Source organism: Ictidomys tridecemlineatus, chromosome 8 (assembly GCF_052094955.1).
Source record: "Ictidomys tridecemlineatus isolate mIctTri1 chromosome 8, mIctTri1.hap1, whole genome shotgun sequence".
NCBI lineage: Eukaryota > Metazoa > Chordata > Mammalia > Rodentia > Sciuridae > Ictidomys > Ictidomys tridecemlineatus.
Genome location: NC_135484.1, coordinates 34,980,366 through 35,007,221, shown reverse-complemented (window position 1 = coordinate 35,007,221; position 26,856 = coordinate 34,980,366). Strand labels below are relative to the sequence as shown.

At 33.3% G+C, this 26,856-nt stretch overlaps 1 protein-coding gene across 15 annotated transcripts in view; it reads right to left on the bottom strand.

The window, feature by feature from the left end:
* Positions 1–26,856, bottom strand: part of Ptprk (protein tyrosine phosphatase receptor type K) — a 522,697-nt gene that overhangs the window by 228,346 nt on the left and 267,495 nt on the right. For all 15 annotated transcript variants that reach the window (XM_078019195.1, XM_078019197.1, XM_078019198.1 and 12 more), the window contains exon 6: positions 15,149–15,323. In XM_078019195.1, coding sequence (XP_077875321.1) covers positions 15,149–15,323 — 175 coding nt within the window. The remainder of the gene's footprint in view (positions 1–15,148; positions 15,324–26,856) is intronic.

The window sequence follows — 26,856 nt, the reverse complement described above, 5'->3', positions numbered from 1 at the left end:
TTATATCTTCAAATGCTTGACATATTAGAACCAGTGTTTGCTAAGAGGGGACACTTATGGACAAATGAAAAAATTAACCTAAGCTAATTCAAAATGGAAGGTAGGACCATATCAAGTATTGGTAAGGACACATAACAATAAGACCTTTCATGTTCAAGTTAGAGTACAAACCGACACAACAAATTGAGAAAATGTATTGTCATTAGCTAGTAAAACTACTCATAATCATCCTTATGACCTGGCAATTCCATACACTACAGGCAACAATATGAAAAAATTTTAAAAACTTAATTCTGAATAAGAAAAGTTAAATGAATAAATATGAACTATATAGGATTATTCTGGCCTAAGTTACTCATTGCTGTTTTACAATGTTCACCTGGGGTGGCAGAGTATTAATCATAATGGAGTAAGAAAAATTTTGAGAGAATTAGTACTACCCATCAAGTATGTGTGTGTGTGTTTAATAAATACTTTTCTATATGCCTATACTATTCTTCAACAGTAAATAAACGAGTCTTAAACTCCTCTGAAAACCCACTTAGACCCCTAACACCAGAAGACTGTTACGTTCAGGTGGAATCTCATCCTGAGGTTTCTAATGCTATTTTACCATTCTGGAAATAAAAATAGAGGCAACAATCTGTTAGGAAAAAAAAAGTCAAAGATTTTCATCTGATTTGGTCAAAGATGCCTGGGCCATAGAAAAGCCCACCTTGCTGAGTGCCACTCAGGTGGGTGATTTTAGTACTCATATGAAATTAGAATAAGTGTCGATGGGCAGTCTTTGCTTACAAGGCACTCTTATTTCAGAAAGAGAATAAGTTATTAATTTCTGATGATTTTTTTCTTTCCAATCTGAGGAGCTCTGAAGTCAAAGAATTTCATCAGGAGGAATAACAGATTAATTTATTAGCTTTTAATAGACTATTCTTGTGCCAGCTTCTGCCTAACTTCTAGCAAAGCTCTCCAGGGCATGATGAGATATTGGTTGCATGAGCTCATCAATGTACGTGAGTCAGCATGGGTGTATGTGCGCATGTTTATGTCAGTTCATCAGAATATGGGAAAAAACATGTATGAAGTCAAATATCATTTTTTAACTACTCTAAACTTGATTTAGAAAGGGTCATCTATCTCTTGGTCCTCTACAGAGAACAGGACTAAAAAAATGGTAGGTTTTAATTATAATGCCACTTGTCAGGGCAAGACGGAGTTAAAAATAATATCCAAGTAATTTAAAATAAATACATAATCTCTAAAGTTATAAGATGATAATCATAGTAACCTCATATTTAGCATCATTGAAATTTAAGGGTAAAAAAATCTCACACCTCTGATACGTATTCACATTTATTTAAATCTGCACCTCTAGTGGCATTTTTCTTAATACCACTATATAAGTTTAGTTAGTTCTTGGATAGCCATGAAGAAACTGAAAAGTAAGAGCACCTTTTAAGACCTATGTTCCCTGTGGGGGAAAAACAGAAATAAATATTTGTTAAACTAGATAAGATATATAGATGTAAATATAGACATAAAACCTTTGTCAGTGCACTTGGCACATTGAGTATGTAATATTAATAGGTGCTTCTTCTTACAACTTACACTAAACACTTAGACTCTGTTTCATGAAATTTACACTAACTAGAAAGAAGACTAAATCATTAGACTCTGATCATTATCTCCCATTATATAAATTAGTTACTGAAATAAGCTTTTCATTTGGAGCTACACTATCTTAACTGCTAATAGTTGTTGAAAACAGACATTCAAATAAAAAAGTCAAGAAGGGAACGAGAAGTCTCTAGGGACATGTCCTGCTTATTGACATGTCACATTAAAAAATAAAAAGGCACATTTCAAGATAGCACTTTAATTCCCAGAGAATTATCAGAAATCAAAGTTCAAATAGAATTTTTTCATTTGGGAATAAATATTTAGTGAACAGAAGGTCTATTAACTTCTTGGACACTCATGAAAAGAAGCCAGATGAGGGAAAGGAATTATAGAATAAGGGACAAAAAATAAATTATAATATGCCATAATTTAAAGACTAGCTCAGATGAAATCTTAAGACCCTATAGATTGTGTATCTTATCCATTTCATTACCAACAAACACAATGTCTAACCTATGGTAGCTACTCAAACATATTAATCTAACCAATAAATATTTTAGTTTTTCATGTTTGTGATAAAATAATTTTGTTATTTAGAGTGAACTAAAGAGAAGAAATAGAGAAAAGGTAAAATTGGCTGATATTTAATTTATTTTATATTGATACTTAGGAAACATTCTTTTGTAAAAATCAAAGTAAACACATACATTCAGAAAGAAGATATAAGTCGATTACTCAGCAGAAAGATATAAGGAGGTAATGAGAAAGATATTCATCAAAACTCAATGTATCTGGCCCTATTTCTACACCATTTGATCCAAGCATTGGTAACAATAAAACTCTTTATTTTCAATATAAAAATAACATTATCATTATTAATTTATAAAACCAACCATAGATAAGCAATATGTTTAAAATACGTACAGGAGGAAAAGGCAAGAGAAAATTTAGATATTGGAGAATATTTTGTTAAAATACTATTGTTAGGGGACAGACAGATGAAGATGTTGGGAACATGAAGTTAAGAGAATAATTCTACAAAATGGGTTAACTGAGCTGACCCCATATTCTTTCTTTTCCAAAAAGCAATTTACCTGCAGCACTGCTGGCCTAAGTAGACATGATGTGTCACATTCTTCAGAAAACTACCTGTTAACTGCCAGAGAAATGCAGGCCCAAAATAATGTTAATAAGAGGAACCCAAGTTATCCTGAAGGGGGAGAGTTTTGTGAACAGATCCTGAAACTCAGAGATAAGGATAGTTTCTCCTAACCATAAAATCTGTAAGAATGTATGGTTAAGAATCCAATTAGAACCAGTCAGCATGGGTCAAGGTGACCTAGAGTTGCCATTACAGTGGGTACTTGACAGTCTGGTATCATCTTGCTGTGAGTCAAAATCAAAATGTGGACATGGGAGGGACTCTCTGGAAGCCCCAATAAAACTGGAGCGCAGGAGAGACACATTGTTCCTGTCCTCTCTGAGAGCATTCACTCTATCTGTCTAAAGAGTAGCTCCTTACCCTTTTCCAATCCTTTCAATCAACTCTTTCCTGTTACTCTGAGTGACATGTCCGAAAACTTTCTGACTTTATCACAAGAATCAGTTTGAAGGGGTGATATTCATGCTGCCTCCGTTACTCAGAAGGTCCCAGCTCTGTAACACTGTGATGAATTTGAAGCATCGTAAGAATAGTTTTAGCCTAACACCATCGGTTCCAAGATGATGAAAGGTCACTGATATATTGCCAAATGCATTTTTATGAGATAAATTCAATTATAATTGCTGCAACTATTCCAGCCACAATTTAGACATAGAATCCAATTATCCATTTCATTTTCATTTATACCTCATGGGCTAGATCATTTATCATGTTTCATGATAATGATCAGAAGACACATGGAAAGTGATTTCTGGAGGTAACAAATTACCTACCATATTAGCATAGCTTACAAGTTCCTGTCAACAACTACTATGCATAAATATGAGGTAATTAAATTTACAATGTGCAGGAGTGTTTGATATGCTACTTGCTTCTTTCACAGCTGCCAAAAATCTGTGTTGCTAAATGCAGCAAACCTGTTTGGTTGCAAATCAGGAATCATTACACCCCAAATCTTCAACAGGTAGATGGTATGCTGTGGCTCTAGTTGCTGAAATGTATCTTTCTTTCATCATCTGGTATTATTACTTCTAGCCACCAAACCATCCATCATTACTGCTGAGACAGCTTGGAATGATAGCCCTGGACCCTCACATTACTGCTCCTTGAACTCTGTCTCATCCATCTTTTGCATCATTCCTGATTCACAGTTAAGTATCCTCTTCTGGCTGCAAAACCAAGTGTGAACCTGTAATGCCTTTAACCTACAGTGCCTCTCTAATAGTAATTGATTTCTCTTTATCATAAGCCACTGTTCAGAAAAGACTGCCCATGACTGCTGATGCTGAAAGATGATTTTTAAAAGACTTGATGTACAGAATTCCAATAGTTATAGGAAATGCATTTTTTCTAAGTTGGGCTTCTGAATTGCATTCATATTTCGCTTTGAATATTTATTCATCAAAGTGGCAAACAGAAACACAGTCAAACTCAGACAACTTTCAGTGCACAAGTACACATACCTCAATGAAAATATAGTATGTGACCTGTGTATTAAGCCAACATTCAAATGAGAAAATTACTAATCAGAGTTTCAAATATGCTTGATAAAAATCAAAATTTTAAGATACTTAAAATGTTGAAACTGCAAAAAATTCTAATCTGTAAAACAATGCAAAGGAAAAGAACTTAAATTTAGATGCAAGGATATACGTGAAAATTGCCTTAAAATAGAAGTTCCTCACTCATTCTTCTCCTCTTCACTCATTGCAAAGAGAACCTTCAAAAATGATACGAGTAACACAAGGGTTAGTGTATCATAAACTATCCAAGACTAAAGGTTTTAATTCAGTTCCATCTGAATGTTGGTATAAAAGTTTAATAAATCAAAATGATCAAAATGTTCCCAGTGGCAGGTTGGGATTCAGTTTCCAATTCAAATGCTCTTTAATATATGGCTTCTTTGACATCTTGCATTTTTATCATCCATGTTGAATTCCAAACACCCTACTTTTCATCATTACCATGCATCATCCACTCTGGCCATGGTAACTACTTTTTAGCAATCCTGCGCAAAACACAGAAATGTCAAACCCAGTGGGAGTTTTAACATAGGAAATTTATGACAGGTGGGAACTCTTTATCTACCCTTAAGTAAATATTTCAAACCACCTACTGCATTGAGTGGCATTCTTTTGAGTATTGAGAAATGCTGTTGGCCAATAGTCTTAGAAAGAAAACCCCCCTTCTCCCAACCCTTTAAAACATTTTCTGCAAGAAAAAGACAGGTCTAGAAGGATTGTTATCAGGAGCATTCAAATTCTGAATAGCAGAGAAAGTGGTGAAGACTTTAGAGAGTTTGCTTTATTCTATAAAATGTTTCATAAAAAACAAGAAAAAATATTTCACTTGACAGCCAGAAATCCACATGAAGCATAAGGAAAACATTTACACATTGTATTTCTTACATATGTTTTTATATGTGGATAATATCAGCATAAAAAAACACATTATGTTTAACTATGTTAGCATTTTTTTTAAATACTACTTAATTGAATACATGTGCTTTTCTCTTAAGCTAAGCAACATGAAAATGTCTGATAGTATTGGCTAAAGGCTATGAAATGGAAGCTAACAAAATACAAAGAATTTCTAAGGAATGATCAATTTATTTTGCACTGAATCCATATTTAATACACTGTGATTTTTTTTTAAAAAAAGTTACCCTCATGCCTAAAGATTTGAAAACTAGATATTTTCTCACTCCAACTGAGTCTTTACAATTGGAATTCTAATCTATCTTCTTATAAGTCTTCCAATTATTCATAATATCATATTTCACCTGGAATTCCAGGCTAAAAATCTCAACAGCTCCTTTGACTTCTTCCCTCCAGACATTCCATAATATCCATAATAATATTTCTGCTATAACCTCTCACCCATGACCAATTCTTTCTACTGCACCTCCCCTTCTCCAGGACTGTTCACCATTTCAAGTTTTTAGGATTGATAGAGACCACTAAACTTACTCCTTAAAAATTAATCTTCCTCCAAATCATGTCCCATCCCAGTTTTTCTGAAGTGGATACAAGTGCATGTGTAACCAACTCCAATTCCCTCAGAGGTCCTCAAATCAAATGACACAATATACCTATATGTCTTAGACTAGCATTCAAATTCCTTTGCAAAGTACAATTTCTGATTCATCTCATGTTTGTTCCCTGAAAAACATAGTATAAGAGTCTATATTTAATACTCGTCCAGAAGGACATGTATTTAACAATGTCATTTTCTCTTCTTGTAATGTCTATTACTTCTTTCAACTGTTAACAGTGCAACTATTTATTTTAACTTATTTCATTTGTGCAGATCCTATGCATCCACCACAGGTCAAATGAAACTTCCCTTCCTCCTCAGTGCATCAAAGGTGGTGATGAGGCTGCCCTACTCCACTCAACACATTAAACACATGCCATTCACATGACATTTATACCTTTGCTTTTGTTTCTTTGATAGCAAACACTTCATTATGTCTTCTGGACTTTGATCATGGATGGCACTGGCTAAAGGGACACTGATGTGAATAAGCAAAACGGAAATGTCCTTCGTTTCATCAGTCTTATAGAGGAATCCAAGTTTCTTTGTTGTTATTTTCTTTCTTGTTTCGTTTTGCTTTTTTAAGGATTGCTGAACGAGTACTGTAGGCAGAAAAAGCCAAGGTCTTAAGGTAGCAGAGAAGATTAAGAGAGTAAAACAAAGCGCGTGTTGCTAGAGTTTGGTGAGCAAAGAAAATCCCACAAGGGGTGACAAGGCGAGCACAAGTGGAACAAGCAGAGCCCTCAGATTGTGATGACACATCTGGAATGCAGTGCATAAGCAGGAACCCAGCAGAGCCACAGAGAGCATGTTCTGACTTATTCTCTGCCATATGGCCTTTCTGGCTGCTTGCTGAAGACTGATTTGAAGGAGGTAATTCCTCTTAGAGAGAGACCAGTGAAGAGCCTTTGCTTTTTACATGTATACTAAAGAGAAGATGGTATTGTGGTGGCAGTGAGGAAAATGGAAAGGGCTAGACACCCAGGACACATTCAATACAATACAGATAAATGAAGGCAGCAATCAACTAGTATACTGTACAGACTGTACTTCTAACAATGAAAAAACTCTGAGACCACAGTCTTGTCCTACACATGTTAATCAGAAAAGACACTGCATAACAATCTTTTAAAAACGTAACAGCTAAATAACTTTGAAAACAGCAAAACTCTCTAAAACAAAATCAATGAATTCAGTTCTGTATTGCAAAGTAATTGCCATTTGGCTTTTCACTATTTGGAAAAAAAAAAAATCGAGTACCATCCAGAATAAAGTAAAAACGTGAAAGCATGCATATAGTTGAGAAAAAAAGAAGGGAGTATAACAAATGTAAAGATTGTAAAGCAAGAGTAAACTTAGAAGTGTTGGTATGCCTGACATGGATTAAGGAATGTGAGTGTTAGAAAAGAAATTTGGAATGATAGGGGACAATTCATTTGAGTAATTGTGAACAGGAAAGGACTGGGATAGTGGTATATTTTTCTTCTCTAATGTGAAGGATATCATTGGAAGAAGTAGCATGATAATGTGGAAATAGCCATGGAATCCTCCATTTATATACAAAGTTGAAAGAAAATGGCAATGACAATTAGGAGGATATAAACAATAATGTGGGTGAAATTTCTCCCTAACAACCATATAGATAATTATTCATTTGTTGTTTCTTTGTTTTAATACAATCACAGATTCTGTACCATCACATCTAAATCTGCTTCCAAATTGTGTAACAGAACAAAGAAGTAACAAAACATTTTCTTAGTTTAAGGCTCACAAGGCAGAAATTGGAGAGCAAAAGAAAGTCATCTTCCAAAGTCAATGCTAAAGTTTAAAAATAACCCTGTTCCCATAGTAAGAAAAGAGAACAAACACATATATAGGGCATAAATTTCTTAAAACTAACATCAGAGCTAAGATAAAGCTGCAGAAGAAGAAACTGTAGTAGATTCACGTGGTGAGAAAAGCTGCCATATATTTTACCCAATTATTTCATCTCTATTTCTCTGTCCTGAAAATCCTCTTTTAATACTGAAACGGTAAATTTGTTCTTATTTTCTAGAATCAACTGATTATGCTAAACAAATTCCAGGCTGAAGTCTTAGAAAACATATTTATCTGTACTTAAGTTTGTTGATCTTATGCATGCTTCTAATTATTATGAGACTAGATGTTTTCTAGTAAAGGAGAAAACATCATTTATATTAACCCAGAAGGAAAGAAAAGGAGTTTATATAGTAGTATAAGTTTTGAACAAGTTGGCTTTGACTGATTTATTCAAAAAATGCAAGTACATATTATTCTCTGCCTTCTTTGTAGGACTTCTAAATTATGACTATTTTCATGTATTTTCTTGTTAATGCTTTTAATAATAGGCTCCTGATTACATTTTAGTAGTAAGCAGATGTGTATTGGCTAGCTTTTTAAAAGATGGAAACATTTATTAGGGAAATAATTTATGAAAACTGAAAAATTAAGCAAAAACCCACCCATAGGCCAATACACTTATAGGGAACCCAGCTATTATTGACTACCTTTATGATGAAGTGGTGGGGAAAGAAAGAGGGATTCAAGAACTGTCACTAATGAAGTAATAGCCCACCAAGACACTTTAGTCACCACCCTCACTTGCTATACAACCAAACAAGATGAATGACCTCTCTCTATCACTGCCTGGTTTCATTTCATCAACTACATAGCTTCTATTCAGTGAATATTCTATCAGAAACTGGCAATGTAATACTATTTACCATGTTAGGTATTAAATAAAAGGATTTCATACATAGCTGCTTTGGTTGAGTATATTTGATTTGTTAGGGAACCTTTTTGCCCTTCTAAAATTAAAAATGCAATTAAAATCTAAGCCAAAATTCTACCAAAATAGTAATTCAACATTTTTAAACAGAATTAAGAGCTAAGACCCTGAAGTTTCTTTGGTGTTTTCCAGTGCCTCTTAGCACTTTAAGTATTCAACACATACTGCTAGAGGATTTTCCAATGGAGTTGCAAAGGAACCCAGAGAGACTGAAAAATTGTAAGTACAAACTGACTTCACAGCTTTCTTTTGGGTTTGGGATAAGAGAAAGAAAAACTGTGAACAGGAAACAATATAAATAATGAAAACATTATTTGTCCATGAAGTAGACAGGAATCCCTTGGTAGAAGTGGACCCAAATTACATTTATCACAAACTCTAAGAGATGTGAAAGACACAGAAGAAGAGCATAGAGCTTTTATAGATAATCTGACATCAAATTCAGTCACCTTTCACAAAAATAATCATCTGGCATGTAAATGATTCTGCTTCCTCTTTGGATCTTTACAATTTTTAAGAATGGTTCAATAAAAGCAAACTGCATAAAATTCACTTAAAAAGTGGCATCCAGCACCCCTGCTGCTGAACATTCTGTGAACTGCACATGTGAATCACCCATGGAAAATACTCAAATATCCTCCTAAAAAGAACTCTCATTACATTTTTATATTTTTAAATGAACTTAGAGAAAGTAAATGAAACGAAAATAGTCACTCAAGTGAAAACAAGAACTGCACTCTACCATTTTCATAGACTTGCCTATAAGGAAACTCATAGGAGAAGAAAATTAGTACACAAACGTATCCAGAATGGTAGCTTACAGATATAGGTTTTAAAAAAAAGTTTGGGTAACAATACTGAGGTCTAGTAAATATTAAATGTAAGATTTTGGCCCCATTACATTGAAACAGAGTACTATTATTAATTCTAATTTTTTTTTAACTTTGCAAAAGCATTCCTAAACTAATTATGTGAACAATTCAATCAGTATCCAGTTTCAGGTTATACCAGAGTACACCATGTGAAATAAGGACATCTAGTATTCTCTTGCTCATTTTGAATTTAAATATGTACCAGACATCTTGAACACTGAATCACCTGAATTACAAGTAGGTATTATGAATGAGAGAAGATTCCAAATGTTCCTTTTATCATACTCAAGGGTAGCAGAGTAAAATTTTTAAATATGAGACATTTGAAATCTCTTCCTAATTTAAGACATTTAGTTTCCACTAACTGTATGTGCTTTCCTAACTATAGAAGGGAATCTGGGGAAAAGTAGTATGTGGTCCATTGGTGTGTTCTAAGACTTTTGTTATATTTCAGGTTTCATAAAACATAGTTGTTAAAATTGTACTCTTCATAAATAATTCCGAACCTCCTGTCCAGTTGACTAGTTTTTACAATTAAAAAAAATATAAAAAAGCCATCTTCAAGTCACCATTAAGAAAAGAAGATCTTTATATGAATTCCTCAGTCTGACAGCTCTACTATGAAAACTAGTTAAAAATCAATACTGAACTGCATTAAACAGAATGCTGAAGGTCCAAAGCTAGAAATCCCATGGACTTTAGACATCAGCTATCGAAAGTGTTAGTTAAGTATGTCATGTTTTCCACTTTCCAAAAGTCTTGGTTGCTTATATAAAAATGAAATACTCAGACTTGACTTTTAACTGCTAGGTACAGAAAGACTAGACTACTACACTAGAATACTGGTCAAACCAATATTATTTTTTAAGGGAAAAGTATTTCATGCTCAACTTACAATCACTCTTACTACTTCATTTGAGAAAGGAAAGAGACTGGGTCAGACACTAAAAACTATCTTGGCTCCCTCTATAGGTTGGGGGAGGATATGTGGTTCATCGACTGTGCCCTACGTCTTCCAGGGTCAGCATGATCACTCTGCCTTCAACTATACAAGTGTATTTGTTAATTTTGAAAAAAGTATTGATTATCTTGATATAAAGATTGAACTAGGTGTTGAAGTTAAGAAAAAAAAGGTGAACTAGACAGTCAGGTGCTGATAAAATAAAACCCAAAAATATCAGACCAAAAGCTGTCTTAAAAATTCACATGAAATCTTGTGGCAGTTTGGACTTCTCTTTTTCTTTACTAGTGTACTGGTTAATTTGTACCAAGTAAGTGATTTCATTGATAGGCCCCATTCACCAAACAACCCCACTGATAACCTAATGACCGATACTGTTGCTTGACACAGAATAACACCCTTCTCCAATGTCACCATATTCTAGTCTGTATGTCTATTGAGATTGAGCTGTTCCTTCTCTTGAAACATTTGTTCAATTACTATCTCACCAAATGGAATGAAGAACTACCTCTCAATACCAATACTCTGGACACCTGTGTACAAAAGTATTCTACTGAACATTCTAGTTCTCTCTCCAACAATTTTCCTTCTTTCCTTTCTCCATCTCATCCTCCTTCACTCACTCCCTCCCTTTTTTCCTCTTCATTTCTTTATCTGGATAGTTATGTAAAGTAGAGTCCTCTTTACCCTAACTGCATGAGCCCAAGAAAGCATGAAACCTATTTCTGTGCTATGACTATGGGATGAGCTTAGCTTAGGAAGGAATCCAGAATCACTGACTACAATGTGAAGAACTTCAAAGACACAGATCCTGAAAGATTGAATCTAACAACCCTGAAATCACTTCTGAATTTCCTAATCACAAAAGTCAATAAACACTCTTGTTTTTCAGTAGGCTTATATTGTCTTACAAAGGGCAGTATCAACATCACTCAATTTCTTACAATTTTAAACAACTCTAAGTAAATTTGGTATCTATTTTGCGTAATATTGGGTAGACAGATTTATATCTAATCCAATTTGCAGCTAGATGTCACTGTCATAATTAGAGATAGATAAGTATACTACTGAATACTTTTGTGTCCAGAGCATTTGATAATGGCTAATAGTGAAGAGTAAAATGTAATAATCAACCATTAACAATGATACACAAAAAGCTGTACTTTTCAAATTAAAGAACCAAAAATGTTCTTTACAGATAATGGTTATACTTTTACAGGTAAAAATGGTTGATGTAACAATATAGCAAACAATTCAGAATAGAAATTATTCTAGCAGAGAACTTTATAGAAGTTTATTGTAGGTCAGTTGGTTAGTGATGTAAGTGGGTCATTGATATAGACAAGTAGAGAAAGATCATAAATCAAGTAGAGATTGAGCAAAACTATCAGTAAAATAATTAGACTACAAACTTGGTGTTTTCAGTAGGAAGCTGGTAAACCACAGCCCCCCCCCTCATGTATTTCACATCCTCTCTACTTCAATTTTGAGAAATCATTGAGCAAAAATGTGTGTTCTTCACCTCATCTCTATAAAAACTTTGTCAATAAAGATTGGCTCCCACAAGCTTCAGACTTTATCATTACTCAGAACGATCTGGAAGCAACGTTAAGGCATGACAAAGTAAATTCTGTCTCACCGTGTTTTCTTGTTCTTCCTGTGGCTATGGGAACACAGAGATCGATACTCTTCAGCATGAGAATTTTGCAGGGAAATTTTCATTTATAACAAACGGCAACAACAACAAAAAAAAGCCTTAAGCACACCCTGTCACTTTCAGTTTAAGAGAAAATGCACTAATAAACTCTTACCCATGGGTCATCTTTGACAACAGGCAATACTATGCCAGCTCTTATTAAAGAGTATTCATATCACTGCCCCAAAAATTTCCTTTAAAATTACCATCTTTTGTATCCACGTAACAGGATGTCAGCTTTAAAAGTGCCAATGAGCGATAGGACCTGTCATCATAGTTAATTCTCAGCACTGTTTCAACACCAGGACAGCTAACCCCCAAGGGTATGCTTTTGGTTAGCAATATTTATTTGGTGGTTATCTGCACAAACAAGAAAGCTTATTCCTCCTCTACATTGGATTTCAAATAAAAGAGAAAGCAAAGTATCACCTGTAAATATTTGATATAGACCCTAAACTCTATTGAAAAAACTAAATAAAACTGTCAAAACTATCAAAATATATTTCCACAATGTAGGCAGACTGTGAATAACACATCCAAATCCCCATTATATTTTAACCCAACCTTTCTAACATTAATTCTAAATTGAAATATATAGTAAGTAAAAGAACTTTCTTTAAAAAAAAAAGAGGAAGAAAAGGACAAAATTCTTGATGACATTTAAGAATCACCCTTTTAAAAAAATTTATTGAAATATTTTGTTGTTTCTAGGTAAAGTGATTTATCATTCAATAAAATGATAAAACTTACTTGCTAATTAAGATAAGCAAGGAGTGGTGGAGAGATACCTGTTTGGCAGAGCACCTGCTTAGCACTTTGAAGCCCTGGGTTTGACAATCCATACTGCCTCCCCCAAATAAAGATAAACTAGAGAGTTCTAACAATGACAAAATAGTTCCTTTTTAAAATATAAAAGGCAAAAATGTTCACACAAAAGAATGATTTGGACAAATAAGGAGGAAATTTGAATAAAAACATCAATACTCTCTTCTATTTCCTAAAAAAAGCTTATGTATTAACTATACATAATGTAATACAATACAATCTAGCATATGTAACTACAGGTATTATGCAAAAGTATCTAAAAGCACTCAAAATGCACTGTCACGACAGCATTTCCTTCATGGCTGCATGCTGGGTGAGCTCATATAACACTTTGGGGATAAGGGAAGCATGGTGATCCAGTGACACACCCTCATCTCTGTAGCCACAGCACAATAATCGCCCTGAAGGATACCTTCAGCTGTTAAATTCAAGTTTAGTTAGAAAAGCTGGAACAAAATTCCACAAAGGTGAATATATACTCATATATGAACACAAGATAAATGGTTTCTCTGTTTGAACCTTAGATTCAAGTATTATCGTATTTTGTTGTCCTTTAATAAATGAGGCTGTAATTCTATGAACTTGTGCAGGTGATATGACCTGACTATGGAGATATCAGAGAATTTTCAGCCTATAAACATTTAAAAAAAAATGAGCTCTCATGGTTCCTAAAACAGAGGTATATAAAGAGGCTAATAGGATTATTTGATAATGTTAATATGAGAGAATACTGAATTGGAAAAGAAAGAGCTCGCCGTTCGAAGATAAGAAACATGGATGTATATTCTAGCTGCATCGATTATTAGATTTTTGTGGCTCTGGGCAAACTCTCAAATAACCTGAATTTCAATTTCCTTCTTTCTATAATTACCAAAGGTTAAATATTAAAATCAAGTAAATCGTGAAATAATGCATGTAAAAGTCATTTTATGTCAAGTATTATAAAATAGAGTAATTTGAATATGGATATATAGCATATATTTCATTCCAGCACCTGAACCTTGTCATATGCTGGGCTATTTAGGCCTTGGTGCTTCTGGGTCTTACCACTGCCCCAATATCCATACCCCTCATCTGGGCAACTTTCTCTCAGCCTTCAGATCCTACTCATTCACAAATGCCTTCCCAGATTCTTCACAAAAATCTCAGTCCAGTTCAGATGGTTTTATTATAATTTCTTAAAATTGTCCACGGAGAGACTTAGGAAATGCATCATTATTTTCATTTGTGTCAATATTGACTGATGTTTGATACCCTATTCAACAAAGCTGCTTTTCCTCTAAATTTTTTATATAGCTGAAGTCGTCGTTGTCTTCTTTTTTTTTAAGGTTTCAGCTCAGTTGTCACCTTCTCAAGGACATCTTCTAAATCACTGTAACTAAAATATCAATCTCCATCACTTTCTGTCTTTTCCTTCATAACACTTGCCAGGATCTGACAGGGCATTTTCAATATCTTTGTACAAAGGGTAGCTAAAAGTAACAAAATGTTAATCCAATGTAGAACTTTGTTTTCATTTACAATCATATCCTCTGGGGTAGAACAATGCCTGGGAAATAACAGGGACTTAGTAAATTTTGATTAAATGTAATGTTTTATATATTTGCATTATTTCGTAGGATTCATTACAGATACATACTGATACATCCAATCCTTCACATTCCTGTAATAAGTTCTAATTTTTTAAGATTGAGTAGGAGACCATAATTAGTAAATATTTAATACTGGGGTTTTATACCAGTAAACTATACAGGTCTATATCAGAATAGAACCTTTGACCTTGACCTCACTGCCACAGGGCATCAAAACACAACAAGTCATTGCAGTAATATCAGCATAAAGGATTTAAACAAGAAAAAAAATGGTTCTAATGTTAAAATGTGAACGTATGATAGTAATACAGAGTGAGATATTTAAAATGTTTTGTCCTATTAAAGCATTATAAAGCACATCCCTTTTGATGAGAAACACTTGCAGACTTCATGACAAACATTGCAAATAGCATCTTAATTGTAACTTAATACATTATCTGAACTTTTATAATGACATGATTTTTATACTGACTTGCCATGAAAATCACTGTGGTTTAAAATGAATCAAAATGTGTACAGAGTTGTTTTTATTTCTAATAAAGACATGAAATTTCATGAAGTGAAAACAATTTTACCTCTCACAATAAGTTGAGCAAAATTGGACACACCAGAACCTCGTTCTGACTGAGTCACACAGCGATACAAATCCTGATCAGTTTTTGTCACTTCTTGCAATCTAAAGGAAGCAGCAAATCTTCTGTGATTGATGTTCTTAGTCTGGGCTACAGGTATATCTTCTCCATTTCGTCTCTGCAAACAAAAACCAATCTTTAAAAACAGGTTCTTCACCTTTCTATAAATCCAAAGCATCTTAGTAAACAGTATCTATGATAAATTATTCTTGCTGCTAAATTAGAAGGAAAATGTCTGTGTGGATCCATAATTTTTTACCATTGTCATTCAATCAGGAAATGGATATAAACACTGGTATTCTTTAAAGGGTTTAAGCATGACATGATTTTAGTAACTATCTCAGATTTCCAAAAAGTTGCTATTTATTAATTAACAAGAGTTAATGACTCCAGTAAAAGTCACTCACTATCCCCATCCTCCCAAAGGGTATGTACCACCTTCTTTTAACCTTTATAATACACTGCATGTGCTGTTCTCTTTGTTTCAATAGGAGATCAGGATGCATCTCTTCATTCCAAACAGGAAACGTGTATTTACCACAGAATGACAATTATGACTGATGAATAATTTAGAGTCAACACAAAATCTCTATTCTTTGCAAGCTCCTATCTCTTTGGCATTAATGACAGCCAATTTATACATTTTCCAGAAGTAATCAAAAGAGCCTAAATGTTAAAAGCATGCCTGTCAACTTTCAAAATGAAAACTTGGAAAACATATTCATGATATCAGGATACCTAACACAAAACAAGTAAGCATAAACTATATAGGGAATGATTGCAATTTTCAAGTATAATAAAATTTATAACTTCTATATGTTGAAAGACATTATAAATAGAGTGGGAAAAAAAAGCAAGCCATGAATTGTGATAAGATATTTGTCAAAGAAATAACCATCAAAAGATAAACAGCCAGGATATGTAAAGATCTTCTATAGTTCAATAAGAAAAAAGATAAACAACCCAATCAAAAAATGGACAGGCTATAAAAAGAGAAAATGTGTATGTCTAATACTCATGTAAGGAGATCATAAATCTGAATTTTAAACATTCTATATGTCAAAGACAGATGAAATAAAACAAAAAGCCATAATTTTTCTTGGAAAGAAATGGGTCATGACTTTCAACCTCATTTCCTGTCCGGGAAATGCTAAATATCCCTGGTACCCTTTTATAACACTTGAAATATCATTTCAGAGGACTAGATATGGGAAACAAAAAACAATAAATTACAGGTCACAGCTTAAACTGTTGGAATGATTTTAGAAAATGATTTGTTATTCAGAAAAGTTGAAAATGTAAAAATTTCAGCACTCACAATTCCACTTCCAGATTTCTGCATTTAAATCATTCTTCTGAATGTGACCAAGGAGATATATACAGGAATGTTGAACTCAGCACTATTTGTAAGAGTTCAATGTGGGAAAGATCTAAATATTTATGCGTTTTACTCATCCAAAAAAGTAGCAGTTAAACTAAGCAAACTAGGACCAATTATGTGTTGGTAAAATATGGAATATCTAATTCTTCAAACAAAAATATAAAGTTATGATTTGTAGCATTTGCCAGTTTCTGGGGTGCAAATAATCCCACATGGCAAAGTTCAATCTCTCAATGTGATGTCATTTGTCTCTCAATATTTCTGAAAATTAACAATTCTCTGGTGCTCACTGGCTCCAACATCTCACTGAGTAGTACTATTATAAATGTGTGTATGAATCTCAAAATATTCCTTGAAAAAGAGGTATAAGACACATATACAAGATGTGCAGGCCTATTAAATTAGGTTGGGGGTACATTAATAACCATTTTAAAAATGTTTTCTTTGATGTTTTTGTATGTTATAAAGATGGCAGTGTACTGCTTTAATGATTTTCTTGTTTTTGTTTGGTTTATTTGCAGTGTTGGGAATCAAAACCAGGGTCTGGTAATAATTTTTTCTAAATCATAAAATGCACTCTACATATAATATTTCTCCATATCTGATATTATACATGTGCATATTATACATTATATATTTTCAACTGTGATAAAATGTATAACTTCTATATTTATATATGTGTAAATTTGTATGCATACACATACATATACACCTAAGGAAACAAAATCCCAATGTGATTGTACCTTTTTTTTATACACTGAGTGTTTTCTTGATTCTTCTCTTTACCCACCCATTCCATGAATTTTTTAACAATAACTCCTACTCATCCTCCTGAATAATAAGAGAAAGCAGCTTATGTTCAAAAGCCATGAAATACAAATCCATAAATCAGCCTAAATTCTCTTTCCTCACAAACCACATTAAAAAAAAAATCATTACACATGCAAATCTCAGACTGTATTTTTCTTCCATAGCTCATCATCTCCATACAATCTTTCTAATAGGAAGGTAGACCACAACGTGGCATTCTGGCCTCTTCTACACACCCTGGTCTAGTCTTCCTCATGTGTCCTTCTACTGTGCCCTCGCCCTCTATTACCTTTAGTTCTGTTGCTTATTATTATGTTTTTTTTTTTTTCATTTCTGCCAGCCAAGCCAACTCCTGCTGCCTGTTCTGCCCACTGGATTCCTCTGCAGATATACAAACCTACCTAAGCCTTTAAACACTATGCCTTTTTAAGTCCCTTCTACTCTTGCTGAGGCTGGTCTCAAATTTGCAATCCTTCTTCCTCAGGTTCCTGAGTAACTGGGGTTACAGGGTAGGCTACTAAACCCAACTAGTACTCCATCTTTTTACCTTAATCGGCGTTCCTTTCACAATACTAATCCCAGTGGTGAGGACCTGTTCTCTGAGTACGTAACCCCTCAATCAGAGAGAACTACCATTATCCCAGTTTCTAACTTGCAGAGCCCTCTTCCATACTCTCACCCAACTACCTCTCAACTTCTAGAATTCTCAGCAAGCCCAATTATCATACCCATCGCGGTGAATGTTCACAGACCCAATTACCTTCCCACCACAGTCCTGTGGAAATTCTCAGGGGTTTTCAAATTCACCCCAACATAGCTTACAGCACTACCTTATAACATCCAGGTTCTTATGCTGTCACATTCCTTCCGAATCACAATTGCCCATGCTATTTCTTTGCTCCAAACGTTCAGTCCTCTATACTATTAGTGAGACCTCACTTTCTGTCCCTTGGCTTTATAACCAGCAATTTCACTAGACTCAAAAGTGTTTCTTTTAACTCTCTCTTGCAAACTAATGGCTAACATTGGAGTTGTGCTATTTCTTTATTACCGAATTTGGATGAATTTTTTCATTTGCTCTTATAAAAAAATTCTTGTCCCCAGAAATTAGCATCTCTTAGACATTTCTATTTGATTTCCACAGTGACATCAATTTTGGTGTGGCTCTGTCTTCTCTACTTCCATGTCCTATTTCCATCAGGTTGTATAGACTCTTCCCTTTCTTGCCCTGATGGCCGAGTCAGTGATATTGGATCAAGATACCCACCAAAATTATGGTAGAAACTCTTAATTGTCCTTGGTATCTTGAATTTTTAATATTATTTTCTATGTTTCTTTTTGTCACTTGTATACTGAAATCTTAGAAGGCAGGATTTAAGGTTTCACTTACACATATTTTCTCATTATCATTATTTAGAAAGTACTCAAATACTTTATGAAAATAAACTAAATTCACTGAACATTTTAGTGAAAAGAATCATGTAAATCCTTCAAATTGTATAAGTTATTATCTTAGCATATTTCCTAGAAATATCTCTTAAACTCCATTTAAGACTTAGAGGATTTCCTCAAATAAAATAATTGTAAAATTTATTATAGTCATGATATCTTCAATAATCACTTAGATAAGCACATCCTTGTACCTGAAATTATGTCAGCTATCATTTTAGTTTGGCCCTTCTCTCTCATATATACATCATGTCATAGTAAATGTTCATTTAAAGAAGAAACTATCTGGGTTCATAATGATTACAAGTGAGATATACAGCCTGTAAATAGCAGAACAAAATATCAAAACTAGGACTGATGACTCTAAATCTGGCAGTATTTCCTCTAAACTAAATCAAAGCTGACTCTTTCCCTTTTATCATAGGTCCAATTCAATGAATTGATTATTTGCTGCTAAGACATGATCAATGGACTGTTCTGAGAAATTATAATCTACTATGTTATGCATTGCTTTATTTACATAGCTTCCAGTAATATATTACATTTAAATGTTGCCTGTGATAACATATACATTCTAGAAAGGTTTAAAAGTAGAGGTTGATGCTTCTCTAAATTAAAATAACAACAACAACAAAAATCCATGCATGAACAGCAGCATCAATCTGTGCTGTGAGCTCCAGCCTGCTATCCCCAAGGATATTCCCTACAGATTTTGGACTTTACCAGCCAACCCCTGCAATCATATAAACCAATTTCTTGTAATAAATTTGCTTTACTTGCTTGAACTCTGATCACTGAAAGAGATAATTTCAGTAGCAGAACTTGTTCTGGAGAAACACATTTTTAAGGCTGAGCATCCTGATTTGGTTCTGGATTTTCTGGAATTTATTCTTTAATCTTATTAGACTTAACAGCATTGCGTATTTTGATAGAGATGTAGAAAAGACTGATGCTCCATAATATGATATGGCAACAGAGATTCACACTACCACCATCAGGTACACTCTTGGTCAAATTTATTGCACCAGGAAAAAAAGGAAAAAATCAACCATATGAGTTTAGAATTAAACTATACAATTCACAGTAAAAGGGAAGGTGAGTAGAAAAAGAAGAGCAATGTAATTAACCATTCGGTCTTGAGGATTTGGAAAGTTAGCAGTTTTCAGTCTTTCTGAATGTGGTACATGAAATAGATAATGGGAGGGAGTAATGAGAAAAAATGTTCAGAAAAAAGTGAGGATGATGGACAAAAGGGGTGGTGGTGGTAAAGGGGTAAATCTCAGAAAGAAAGTGGCCTTATTTGTTGTGAAACTTTTTTTTTTTTTTTTTGGTAGTGCTAGGGATTGAACCCAGGGCCTTGCATATGTTAAGCAAGTATTCTACCACTGAGTTATACCCCAGCCCTACTATATTTTTTTAATATAACTAAAATCTATAAAATTAGGCAAATTAGTATAAACCTCAATTATAGTTTCATATAAACCAACAATTTATAACTATGAAAATCAAATCCTATACAAATTTACTTTAGGATAGAAAGAATGAGAAACACATTATTATCCTAGAGTTAATAAAATAAAGTCAGATCATTATCAGTACAAAATAGATCAGAATCTAATTAATATTTCAATATAAGCTAAAAATATTAAGAAAATGATGAGATAAAAGAAAAATGTAAAACTGAATAAATGAAACTCAGCAACAAGAAAACAAAACAATAGAAATGAACAAAAAAACTCATTTTAGAAATTATGATTGAGTGGATTGAATTCAACAGTTGATTCCTTAAGCAAATCAGAATATGAAATAAGATAATTTGAGTTTAAGAATATGGAAAATAAAAGCAATTTGAGAGTAAATGACCAATAATGAAATGAAAAGAAAATCACAAGATGAGCGGACTGTCTTCAGAAGCAAAGGAACACAAAGAGTAATAAAAGTTATAATAAAAAATTTCTACACTAAAAAAGTTTATTTACTATATAATTAAAGAATATTACCCAAGAATAGTAATGCACAATGATTGACAGTATTAGAAATTCTGATAAAATTAGAAAGTTTACATGAGTAGAAAAGAATAATTTTCATGTCTAGAAAAAAATTTATGATCTAAAAGAAAAAAACTGGACTCTGTCAGCAAGCCTTAATAACAGAAGAAAATATGAGGAATGAATGTAAGGAAATGAATGTAAAAAAATGAATGTAAAGAAAGACAATGTGAAAGATTAGGGTGATTATGCATAATCACCAAAAGTATCATAGGTGGAGGTAGCCAATTTTCAACCTGTAAGAACAGAAGCAATGCTACTCCCACCAGCAGTCATCAGCTGCAGTATATACAGCATTTTTATCAGCACATGGAACACTATTAGGTTAGATAAGATGAAGGGCCACAAAACAAATCTCATTAAATTTTTAAAAACTGAAATCCATCTATAATTCAAATAAACCAGCAATCAATGGATCAATGAGGAAATTGAGAAAGACACTAAAATTTTTGAGATAAATGATCATCAAAATGCAACAAACCAAAATCTGCAGGATACAGGAAAAAAGCCACACACAGACACACACACACACACACCAAAAAAAAAAAAAAGGCAGAGATAAAATTTTGAAGCAGTCAAAGTGTACGTCAAAAAATAAAACAAAATAAAATCTCAAGTAAACAACCTCCAGATGCTTCACAAGAAGAGCAAAACCATGAGCAGACCAAACTCAAATATTAGTAGAAGAAAAAAAAAGATTATAGCAAAAACAGATCAAATAGAGACGAACATATAGTTGGTTTTTCAAAAAGATAAACAAAATTATTAACCCTTAGTTAGACTAAGGGAACAACAAAAAAGAAGATTGAAATAAACAAAATCAAATGTGAAAAAGAAGACATGTTAACTGACACCAAGGAATTACAAAGAACCATTAGATATTATGAATAATATGGCAATAGATTTGATGATCTAGAATAAAAGGGCCAATTCCTGGGCTCATTCACATTACCAAAATTGAATCATGAAGAAATAGAAAACGTGAACAGACCAAAAATGATTAATGATATTGAATCAGTAATAAAGTCTCTTTTCAAAGAAAAGCTCAGGACCAGATGGCTTCACTGCTAATTCAACAAAATAATTAAAGAAGAACTAATACCAATTCTTCTCATATAATTCCAAACAAATTGAAGAGGAGGGAATTTTTCCAAACTCATTCTTCAAATAAGTACTACCCTGATATCAGAACCAGGAAAGTGTAAGACAAGAAATAAAAGCAAAAAACCAATAGCCCTGAATAATGTAAATAGGGAAAAAAAAAATTCCTCAACAAAGTATTAGCAAGTGGAATCTAACAGCACATCAAGAAGACTCATTAGTTAGCATAATGAAGCGAGATTCATCCCAGGCATGATAAGATGGTTCTGTCATACAAAAATCAATAAACATGAAAGACATTTAACAGAATGAATGAAAAAAACTGTATGGCCATCTAAATAGGTGCAGAATTATGCATTTGCTATAAAATTCAATATCCATTCTTGATAAAGCTCAACAATTAAATACAGAAAAAAAACATACCCCAACATTATCAAGACAACTGCCAACATCATACTCAAAGGAGGAAAGTTGAAATTTTTCTTTACTATCTGGAATAAACCAAAGATGTACACTTGCAACCCCTTTTATTTACCACAGCATTGAAAGTTCCAGCTAGAGCAATCAGGCAAGAGAAAAAAATAAAGGGCATGAAATCAGAAAGAAGGAATTAAAAATCATATAGTATATTAAAAATCATATAGTATAGTATACCCAATGAAGGTATACAATTGGTCAATAGATAGAAGAAAAAAAATGTTCAACATTACTAATTATCAGAGAAATGTAAATCAAAACTAGAAAAGGTATCACCTCACACCAGTTGGGATTAGCAAAAGGTAAACACTGGCCAAAAATCAAAGGGAAAAAAAAAAAAAGGAGCCTTACCTACTGTTGATGGCAATATAAATTAATACAGCTATTATAGAAAAAAGTATGGAGCTCTCCCCAAAATTAAAAATAATCTACTATATGATCTAGCAATCCCCCTTCTGGCAAAGAAAATGAAATCAATAGTCAAAGAAAATGAAATCAATATGCCAAAGAGACATCTGTGCTCCCATGTTTATTGCAGAATTATAGCATCAGCCAAGAAATGAAATAAACCTAAGTACAAGTCAATGAATAAACAGGTCAAGAAAGCATGGCACGCATGCACAATGGAACACTCATCTGTCATTTACAAGGATGAAAATCCTTTTATTTGTGACAACATGTATGGAACTGGAAGACATCACATTAAGAGAAATAAACCAAGAACAGAAAGAAATATACCACACAACATTACTCAGAAGACTCCTTAGCATGATCAAGTGAGATTCATCCCAGGCATGATAAGATAGTGTGTCATACAAAAATCAATAAACATAAAAGACATTAACAGAATAAATGAAAAAACTAAATGAATGAAAAATCTAAATAGGTGCAGAATTAAACATTTGCTAAAATAAATAAATAAATAAATAGCCTCATAGAAGTCGGGGGAACAAGAGTAGTTAGTTATGGGGACAGAACAGGGCAAGGAGTAAGAAATATTGGTCAACAATAGGTAATAAGTTACAGTTAAGAGACATTATTCTGGTTTAACATTGCACAACAGGATGACTATATCTAGTAATATTGGATTGTGTATTTCAAAAAATCCAGAAGAAAGGACTTTGAAAGTTTTCACCATAAAATAATGATAAATCTATAGAAGATAGATATGCTTCCCCTATTCGAACTTTATACAACGTAGATATGTATCAAACATCACACGGTTCCCCATAAATATGTACAACTATTTTGGGTCAATTAAAAATTAAAATTTACAAAATAAAAAATAAAATGTGGTACATACATGTATGAAATATTATTCAAATTTAACAAGGATGGAAATCCTGTCATAGATTATAACACAGATGATTCTGAAAGAGAGTATGATAAATTAAACAATCGAGCCATAAAAAGACATGTGACGTCTGATTCCACTTACATGAAATACCCAAAGAAGTCAAATTCATATAAAAAGAGATTATAATGGCAGTTCCCAAGGAAGAGGGGAAGGAGAAATGGACTGCTTCTTCAAAGGAGAGAGTCTTATGTTAAAGGTTAAAAAAGGCTAGGAGATTAATGGCACAACAATGTGAATATACTTAACACTACTGAAATATATACATGGTTAGGAATACAAAGTTTATGTTTTTGTCTTAATTTAAAATAATAAAATTTTAAAACAAAAAAGGAAAACAAAGAAAATGAATTTCAGAAATGCAAATATTACTGGGAAGACATGACATAGGGATAATACTACACATTAAATATTGTTACATTTAGAACTAGGAATAAATAAGGGGTAAAGAAGAGAATACATGATGTATATGTATGTATCTGTATTTTACAATGGAGCTTTAAGTATTCCAAATAATATGAGATAAAACAAATGAGTAATTATGAGATGTTCTAAACCTATCTTCCTTGTGCTTATTAACAGCCAAGAACATCAAAGTAGAAAAAAAAAGTTATAACACAGAAGTTATAAAACATAAAAAATTAAGTGAAAAATCTGTAAGTTTGAATTTGAAATATCAATATGAATGCTTTAGGCATTTTTATCTTTTAGTGTATGTGTATATAGGTCTGATCTGTATTCACTGAAAATTTCTGTCTTGCAATACAGTTTCTCACTAAAGCAAACCAAGGCATCATGAAAAAAGACTAAAGATCTAGAAAGGACAAGAGAACATTCAAAAACCAGGTAGCAAGAAAACTCTCAAAGACTACCAAAGTAATGTCTAAAGAACTCAGTAGCAACGGTGAAAAGGCCCAGTGGCCAAAAATGGGATAACTTGAGTTTTAAGATTTGTATTTAATATTAAATACATCACATTGACTTGAAGTCCATTAAATATGTTTAAATTCACAAGTTCATAATGATTTTAAAGAAAAAAAAATCAGTCATTTTTGGAGACTGATCGAGAACCAATGCATATTGAAAACTGGTAAATAAAGATTGGCTTGTTTATCTTTTTGTTCTTAATGAACTGTAATCCTGGGTGACCTCATAGTAGATAAGGAGGACTATATAGACTAAACAAATACAAAAGAAATGATACAAAAGGAAAAATAATGCTATATCACATTTTTCAACCTCCAGAAAAGAAAATTGGCATTAAACATCAGCAGCTGCCAAGATCACATAAAGAAAGACAACACATTTTATACCTCCTACAATTACACCAAGTGCTACCTACACTGTTGCCAAAGGATCAAATTTGACCCTGGCTCTGGCTGCTAATTTGCAGAAAATTCAGAGGAAGAAGGGAACATGTTGATCAACAGAAAAGGATATTAGTATGCAACTAGGAAAATACAGACTCTGTGAAACTAGACATCAAAAGGCCTGCGTTCCTTAACAGACAAACTGGGAGGAACAGAGAGAGATGAAGGGCAAACTGACAGATAAACAATTAAAATACATTTTTAAGAATAGATAAGACTAAGCTCAATGACAAGGCATGCATATATAAAAAATCATTTTCAGATGAGTTGTAGGTTTAGGGAAATAGCTCAGTGGCTGGACATAGATACATGGGAGGAACCTCAAGAATGGCAGGCAAAGTTTCTTTCCTGACTGGTGTGGCCTTTGCCTTATTAAAATTCATTGAGCCATAACAGTCTTTATATTGGGGCGATTTTCAATATCTATATTTTATTGCACAATAAAATGGTTTTATAAATATTCTGTCTATTTATTGTCAAAACCCCATGCTCTAATGCAGATCACAGGAGTTAACTGAGAAGGTCCTAAAAAGCACCAAACTGGATGCATCCAGAAAACACACTGGACAGTTTTACCAACAGTGAGCACATATTTCATGTACACAGAGAGCAGTAACTTGGTCAGCCGCAGATATTAATAAGAAGTTGTCTTTGAGCTTCTATGATTGCCAGGCTTCTACAGTCATGCTCTAGGGATAGATAAGGAAGCTGAAGAAGATTCCACACATTATTCATTTATAATCAATTATGTAATCTATAGATGTCACACCCAGGGATTATACATTATTAAAGGAAAAGAATGCATTGTATCTGTAAAACATGTAGCCCCTTTACATAGAAAGCTACGCAACATTAATGAAAAAGACTTTAATTTTTAGGTTTCTTACGTATTCCTGATTAAATGTTCTCACGTTCATTATTACACACATACACATATCCAAAATGCCAGAAAGTAAAAGATAAACCTTATAATCCATGATACATGGTTAGAGATTTTTATCTCAAAAGCTATGAGCAGAATGCTCTCTATAAATCCATGAAGGAAAAATATAATGCATGAGCAAGAATAATCCAAAGGCCCAAGGAAAAGTGAGCCTGACCAGAGCGATAGCTATTAGCTACTGAATAGAACACGGCCTCTTAAGTGGAGTAAAATTAATTGCAGACCAGGATGTACATGGGAAAAGTCACTACTGCTCAACTAGAAGATAAACTGAAAAAAATTAGAATTAAATAGCATGTGAGTATTAGTGTGTCAATTGAAGTCTAGAAGAGGCTACAAGAAATTGAGACAGCAAAAAAGGCAAGGTTTGAATTCTTCTTAGTCCTATTCTGTGACCACAAGGTAAACAAGAAGCCAAGAATGAAGGCAACAATCATTTTCAGATAAATTAATTTCCCTCAGAGATACCAAAACTACCCAGAGGCTTAACTTGGCCACAAGATGCAAATTGTCTTAGAAAACTTTCACTAAGATTTAAGGAAGCCAAAAGGAATTGGGGTATCTCATTTTTCACTCCTAAGGATCATTTATATGCAATTATGAAGGTAGAGAGAGGGAAAAGATAAACAAGAGTTCTAACAGGCAAATTAGTTCCACTTCAAGTAAATGAAAAAATAAACTGATTAACTGCTTTAAAAAAAATAAACCGAGAAAATTC